At 51.0% G+C, this 7,724-nt stretch overlaps 1 protein-coding gene across 4 annotated transcripts in view; it reads right to left on the bottom strand.

Moving 5' to 3' along the window:
- Window positions 1–7,724, bottom strand: part of PKM (pyruvate kinase, muscle) — a 23,603-nt gene that overhangs the window by 14,073 nt on the left and 1,806 nt on the right. For 2 of the 4 annotated variants that reach the window (XM_010005903.1, XM_010005904.1), the window contains exons 1-3: window positions 1,608–1,714; window positions 1,231–1,400; window positions 775–866 (exon numbers count right to left, since the gene is read on the bottom strand). In XM_010005903.1, the coding sequence (XP_010004205.1) occupies window positions 775–866; window positions 1,231–1,400; window positions 1,608–1,648 (303 nt within the window). In that variant the 5' untranslated portion in view covers window positions 1,649–1,714. Of the gene's footprint in view, window positions 1–774; window positions 867–1,230; window positions 1,401–1,607; window positions 1,715–7,724 lie in introns of those variants that run through there. The other 2 variants (XM_010005907.1, XM_010005906.1) reach the window with 2 other exon arrangements.

The raw sequence follows: 7,724 nt of genomic DNA, 5'->3' as shown, positions 1-7,724 counted from the left end.
AGCAGGAAGGCTCAGGGGGGTATTCTAGGCAACCAGGAATGGGATCCTTGGCTCCTCCAGTATCACTGAGGATCTGATCTATTTATATCGATAAGAGCTTGTCTGCCATGAACAGTGTTGATTACTATTGACCTTACTCTTGGAAACTCACCACCCCACCTCCCAGGTACCATAGTGGTAACCCCCACACCACCAGGAACACAACCAGAGCAACTGGTTGGCTGAGCAAACCCAGGAGTCCAATTCTTTCAACTAGGCACAGTAATTACATCAAATCACTAACAGTTCTCTTTTGAGACAAGGTTATTCATTGATGGCCTGTTTGCAAAAGCCCCAGCAGTAAAACAAGAAGAGAGATTAACAACTGGTAGCTGTGAACTCCTGTAGAGGTGCACAGCAACACCAGGACAGATATTCTCAGCTCCTGCTATTAACTGAGAAGCAGCAGCTTTATCCAGCGAATGGCAGGACACAAGAAAGGACTGAAGGATTTCATGGCAAGCAGTAGGCACACAAGTGTCAGGTATCAGCTGCCTGGCTCCCTGGTACAAAGAAGGGTGTGGAAGCAATTTGAACTGCTTGCAGAAAGGCTCAGAAAGTGCATTTAAATGTTATCAGCAATTGGATGGACTCAGTATGCACCACCAGCATGCCCTCCCCAAAAGCAGAGCTAAGTTTCACCTTCCCAAACCAAGGCTGCTCTGGATGAAGCTGGATCTGGCTCTTCCATGAGAGCCAGGGTTAGCAGACAAACTTGCTCAGACCCACCCTTACCTCATGGCTGCCGTGAGAGAAATTGAGGCGAGCAACATTCATTCCAGATTTAATCATTTCCTTCAGCTTCTCCACTGAGCGGGAGGCCGGGCCTAGGAGGAAGAAACAGTTTGAATATTAACTCTGTAAAAATAATGAGATAACCCCCACACACACTAGACTGTTTCATGTGGAACAAGTATAATGGATACAGAGTTGCTCAGCACTGAGGCAGCTCAAAAGACTGTTTTAACTTGCCCTGAGGAGCACAGCAGAACCTGACCAGTTCCCATTTCCTCGTCTTCTGGATTCACTCCTAGCAATAACATGGGTCAGGCAGACATGGGAAAGTCATGTTCTTTCAACACACCAGTTCAGCCCTGGCAGGGGATGAAAGCTGAAGCCATCCCACACTTTTCCTGACAAGTTTCAGCAAGGCAGGGGTTGACAGCTGCCTCCTATCTAGGAAGGGCCTACCGATGGTGCAGATGATGCCGGTGTTCCTGGCGATGGTGGGCTCCGAGTCGATGTCCAGGCGGCACATGTGCTCCAGGAAGGTGTCGGCCATGGCCGCGTGCAGCTGCTGCGTCTGGATGAACGCGGTCCCGGCGTCCTGGTGCTTCGACATGGCTGCTGGAATCCTGTGTCTAGGGAAGAACAAACAGGTGCCAGGTTTAGGAATCACACAAGCACACATCAAGCAGAGACACCAACACACCCACGTGATGAGTATGGAGATAATAAGAAAGTTGCTACTGGGTCGAACTAGCTTTATGTTCCTACTTGAGTCTTAAGATATAAGCAAGACACTTCTATTTCCATGTCATCCCCCATGGACACCACCCAAAGCTCACCTGCCTGCTATGCAGATGTTCCCTTCATAGCTTCTCTTCATTGCCAGTCTTCCCCTGGAGCTACACAACGCAACAAAATTCAAGCACTTGAGTGCACAGGCAGACACTCTGCCTCCTCCCTCCCAGCTCTCCAGTCATTTCTCCTGCAGGCCTCCACTGCATTTCCCATCACACCTGGGGACCAGGGCAGCCCGGCAGGTACGCTCTGACACAGGCCACCTGCTGCCCAGGAGCACCTCACCACAGCAAAGCCCACCTAAGCTTCAAACCCATCCCTTAAGCCTGTACAAGCAAGACTTGAGCTGATTAAACACAACACACTGAGAGAGGAAGGGGTAAAAGAGTGAAGGTTTCATACTCTCAAGGTCTCTCTTCAAAGTGAACATGCTGCACTCCCCTCACCCAGGGCAGCAGAAAACCACCACAAGGTTTGAAACTGGTTGGGTTGTTTGGGGTTTTTTCAACATTTTTATTAAAAAAAAAAAAAACAAACAACTTTTTGAGCTCCTTCTGCTTGGCTCTACACAACCAGAGCATCCCCACAGCAGCAGGAACAGCCCACCATCCCAAGGGGAAGCTGAACTGTCTGCTGGGATGGGAGGACATTTCTAACCGCTCAGCTCAGGCTGCACAGCAATTATTTTGTTCTCAAGCAGTGCTTAAAATCTGTTTGACCTCTTCGACCTGCCCAGGCTAAATTGAGTGTTCAAAAAGCCCCTGGTGAAAGTGATATAAGGTAGCTACCAGCACAGGCAGGTCAGTGGCCAAACTTCAGTGGTTTGACTTCAAACTTCACGCCCTGGGCAGGCAGAGGAGATTCAAAGCAGGCTGCTCTTCCAGCACATGCAGCCTCCACCTATAGAAGAAGCCCATATCCTCGCTGCCCAGGAGCACCTCACCACAGCAAAGCCCACCTAAGCTTCAAACCCATCCCTTAAGCCTGTACAAGCAAGACTTGAGCTGATTAAACACAACACACTGAGAGAGGAAGGGGTAAAAGAGTGAAGGTTTCATACTCTCAAGGTCTCTCTTCAAAGTGAACAGTCTGCACTCCCCTCACCCAGGGCAGCAGAAAACCACCACAAGGTTTGAAACTGGTTGGGTTGTTTGGGGTTTTTTCAACATTTTTATTAAAAAAAAAAAAAAAACTTTTTGAGCTCCTTCTGCTTGGCTCTACACAACCAGAGCATCCCCACAGCAGCAGGAACAGCCCACCATCCCAAGGGGAAGCTGAACTGTCTGCTGGGATGGGAGGACATTTCTAACCGCTCAGCTCAGGCTGCACAGCAATTATTTTGTTCTCAAGCAGTGCTTAAAATCTGTTTGACCTCTTCAACCTGCCCAGGCTAAATTGAGTGTTCAAAAAGCCCCTGGTGAAAGTGATATAAGGTAGCTACCAGCACAGGCAGGTCAGTAGCCAAACTTCAGTGGTTTGACTTCAAACTTCACGCCCTGGGCAGGCAGAGGAGATTCAAAGCAGGCTGCTCTTCCAGCATATGCAGCCTCCACCTATAGAAGAAGCCCATATCCTCATAGAAACATAGGCTGCTGCTCGGCTGAAGGAGGGACAGAGCCAGGGTTTTGTTCTGCCTGCCCCAGAAAGGCAAAAACCCCACGATATATCACAAAATGGTGCTAGCAGGGCTAGTCAAGACGAAGCCACGTCTCTAGCAAGACTTGAGCTGATTAAACACAACACACTGAGAGAGGAAGGGGTAAAAGAGTGAAGGTTTCATACTCTCAAGGTCTCTCTTCAAAGTGAACATGCTGCACTCCCCTCACCCAGGGCAGCAGAAAACCACCACAAGGTTTGAAACTGGTTGGGTTGTTTGGGGTTTTTTCAACATTTTTATTAAAAAAAAAAAAAACAAACAACTTTTTGAGCTCCTTCTGCTTGGCTCTACACAACCAGAGCATCCCCACAGCAGCAGGAACAGCCCACCATCCCAAGGGGAAGCTGAACTGTCTGCTGGGATGGGAGGACATTTCTAACCGCTCAGCTCAGGCTGCACAGCAATTATTTTGTTCTCAAGCAGTGCTTAAAATCTGTTTGACCTCTTCGACCTGCCCAGGCTAAATTGAGTGTTCAAAAAGCCCCTGGTGAAAGTGATATAAGGTAGCTACCAGCACAGGCAGGTCAGTGGCCAAACTTCAGTGGTTTGACTTCAAACTTCACGCCCTGGGCAGGCAGAGGAGATTCAAAGCAGGCTGCTCTTCCAGCATATGCAGCCTCCACCTATAGAAGAAGCCCATATCCTCATAAAAACATAGGCTGCTGCTCGGCTGAAGGAGGGACAGAGCCAGGGTTTTGTTCTGCCTGCCCCAGAAAAGCAAAAACCCCACGATACATCACAAAATGGTGCTAGCAGGGCTAGACAAGACGAAGCCACGTCTCTAGGGGAGAGGCAGGGCCATGTGCCTGCCCGGTGCTGCAGAGTGCCCCGACGCTCCTCCCCCCACAGCCTCCTCTCCTCTGCAGACCTTCCACACTGTACGTGCGGATCGTGCAGCTCCTCCTGCAGCAGCCCTGACTCACCATCGCCTCCCGCTCCCATGCGGCATCAAGCAGCCGGGCCAGTGAAAACCATAATTTGTCCTGGCAAAGCCTCTTTTCCCTCAGCCCTGCCAGAAGCTGCTGATTCACCGGACTCACTACAAGAAGGTCTCTGCCCACATAAAAAGGCCGACAAAGTCCCATTATTATAGGACAAGCCACTGAAACATTGTGTTTCAGCCCTCTAACACTGGCTGCTGCATCCTCTGACACCTGCAGAGCAGCGCTGGCTTCAAGAGATGCCAAAAAAAATTAAAAAGAAGCTTTTGTTGGGAAATCGCCTCCTAACGCAGGTGAGCAGGTCTGTGCAGCTTCTAGGAATGAGAGGAACAGGAAACAATGGGATTCTGACATGGAAACTGCATCCAGAGCATGACTTGCAAGTTTTGAAAAACTGGCAGGTCAGCTCTCCCCGCAGAAATCCCCCACCCACTCAAGTCATTTGCAAACATAATTTTAAATCCCTAAAGCTAAGTTCCCAGTTAGAATTCCCTTCACAAGATTTTCAGCAGTCCAACGAGCTCAGAAAAATTAAGAAGACACCATGACCTTGTCCAGGGGTGAGAGCAGAAACGCAGCAGCCAAAAAGTATCCCAAAGACTCATCTGCCTGCAGACCCTGCCCCGAGCAACAAGCTTCACTTTTTAACACTTGCTCCTGCCTCCCACTACCCTGTATCTGCAAAGCATTGACTGAATTCTACTGGAAGGACCAGTCTTATAAAAATAAAAAGGAATGCCTGGCATTTCCCACTACTCCAGACTTGTGTTTTTTTTAAGATCAGAGGAGCAAGGACTTCAAGGACGCCCGAAGACACAGAGCACTCAGTCTGGGCTAAGCGTGGAAGGGGGGGAAGCAAATACCTTACAAAACCTGCATGTTTCCAGCACTGAATAAATCTGAATTCCTTTCTCAAGGAATAGCAATTAAATCCCCGAGTTTATTACTTGGGCTGCCTATGCTTCAGGCAGGGCTTCTTGAAGATATCCAGTGTCTCCCTCGCTCTTGAATATTCTAGAAAGAGCCATCTGAGGTCAGGCCGACCGTTTTTGCAGCAGCGAGGTGACTAACTGCAGCCAGCTCATCCTGCGGTCAGCCAGGAGCAACCCTAAACCCGCGGCACCCCGGGAAGGGAGAATAGAGAGGCAGCAGCAACCCCCACCCCGGCAGTCCCCACCCCGGGCCAAGTCTTTGCCCTTATCGGCAACAAAGGGAAGTGAGAACAGCAGCAGCCAGGCCTGGCAGGGACTGTCCCCAGGCAGGCCCGGCATTAACCACTGCCATGCTGGACAAGGATGGTTTCCTGCCTGCAAAAGGAGGCTCACAGCATTGAGGATTCAGATTTTATTGGTCAGCTTCACTTAACACAACCTCACTGACACTGTAGAACAAGGCTGCTCCTGCCTAGTGCCCCTGCCAAAGGCAGAAATGGTTTGAGTTAGCACTTACATTTGAGAAGGGCAGGGTTATGAAACCGGGCAGGCCTTCAAATTCCCAAAAAAAACCCTAGAAAAATATCAGCTTGGTTTATTCCAGAAGCTAAAGGGACTCAACAACAAAAAATGCAGCTCTGTGGTGAGGCAGGATTGTAACACAGCCCGTCAACCCCTCATCCAGGGACTGGGGACAACACATTCCCCATCGGCGGGCGCTGGTGCTGTTACACAAGGACAAGAGGGCCACCCCAAAATGCCACCTCCTTTCTGCAACACTGGACAGGACCCAGAAGCCACCAGCTGCTCCCGGCTGGAGGACACTGTCCCAGCAGCAGCTCTACGGGAGGAGAGCCCTGCAGCTCCAGGATGGAGATGCCCCTCGGGCTTGATGGGACCTGGAAGGGTGACACCAGGACTTGCCTGCGTGACAACAGATTAGCTGTGGATCCACGTGTGACTTAGCCAAGCCTGCCCTCCTTAGAGGGCAAAGGAATACAGGAGGCTTAACAAAAAAAATCAAACAAAAAAGGTACTGGAGGTGCTGAGCATCAGATGTTTGGCAAGAAGGACTTATCTGGAGTGTGTTTGCAGTGCAGGAACACCTACCGACACCACAGGATACTGAGCCCTTCAGCCTGGCCCCACATCAGCAGAAACCACCCACCTGCCTCCAAGGCAACAGTAAAACCCTGTTTTGCATCACAAAAGAAAGTTTCAGGGTCTTTTTTACAGCTAAATACAACTCTAGGTGGAAGAACGGATCCCTGAGCCGCAGCTCTGGGATGGCTGGAGCCCTGCGGCAGCGCCAAGGTACTGCAGCCCCAATTCCCTACGTGCCATCCATCACCATCTTCCCTTGGGAACAACAGCCTCCTCCAGGCCGGGTGGGAGATAAAGGACCAGCACGTGGTCCCGCCAGCCTGGGGAACGTGCTGTTTGTGTTTAATTGAATTACCAGGTCGCTGCGTGGAAAGAGGATTAACACCGGGGCTGCAGCACTCCTGCTACCGCAAAGCAAGGCAGGTTTGAGCAAAATAACCTCGAGCACAGGTAAGGAAGTGGATGGCTGAGGAAAAGGCGGACGGATGGAGCAACGGGCTCCCAGGCAGCCTCCTCAGGCTCGTTATGTAGTGAAAGTAAAAGTTTCTCGGAGGGTTTCACAGGCAGAACTCCCCAGCGGCAGCACGTGGCGGGGAGCAGGGCAGGGCTCCCTCAGCCTGGCATCAGCAGGACCCATCGAGCCACCAACACCCTCTACCTCCTCTAAATGAGCCTACGTCCTGTTTTATACGTGGGACGTCGGGCATAAAATTATGTGCTTAGGACTGGGTTTTTTTTTTTTTCAGCTAAGCACTCCTAGTTGCACAACGCACCCTGGAGGCATCTGAGTAGCCAAAAAGCCTCTTTGTCACCCAAGCTTTAGGCCAAGGCAGGTCAGAGCCAGAAAGCTACTCCATTAACATAACGAAAATCTCCGTGAAAACACTGATTCCTGTTAACCTCGCCAGATAACCAGTCCCCTTATCGGGACAGAGCAGGTTGTTAAGAGATTGCATTAATCTGAAGAGCCAGCCGGGTTTGCCATTGTCCGCCGACAAAAGCCCTTCTTCGTGCCCAGCCAGCCCTGCAAAGGGGCTTTAAACACGTTCCAAAGGGTTGGGGGGTTAGGTTTTTGGTGGTTTGTTTTGTTCCCCCGCAGCTCAAGAGGCCGCCCGAATCCCTTATCGGGACAGAGCAGGTTGTTAAGAGATTGCATTAATCTGAAGAGCCAGCCGGGTTTGCCATTGTCCGCCGACAAAAGCCCTTCTTCGTGCCCAGCCAGCCCTGCAAAGGGGCTTTAAACACGTTCCAAAGGGTTGGGGGGTTAGGTTTTTGGTGGTTTGTTTTGTTCCCCCGCAGCTCAAGAGGCCGCCCGAATCAATGGGACGTGTTCAGGCAGGCGTAACGACGGGAGAAGATGAACTCAGAGGGGCCCTTCTCTTCCCCCGGGATGAGGAAGGGGACGAGGAGGCTGCAGCATCCCGGGGAGGGCAGCGAGCCGTGGGCTGATGGAAACTGATGCCTCGCAGAGCATCAGGGCGGCTCTTACGTGAGTGCGGGCACGGGGGGGAGGGAAGGGAAGGGATG

This window comes from Chaetura pelagica, unplaced genomic scaffold, assembly GCF_000747805.2.
Source record: "Chaetura pelagica isolate M959 unplaced genomic scaffold, ChaPel_1.0 scaffold369, whole genome shotgun sequence".
NCBI lineage: Eukaryota > Metazoa > Chordata > Aves > Apodiformes > Apodidae > Chaetura > Chaetura pelagica.
This window is presented reverse-complemented; position numbering and strand designations above follow the sequence as displayed.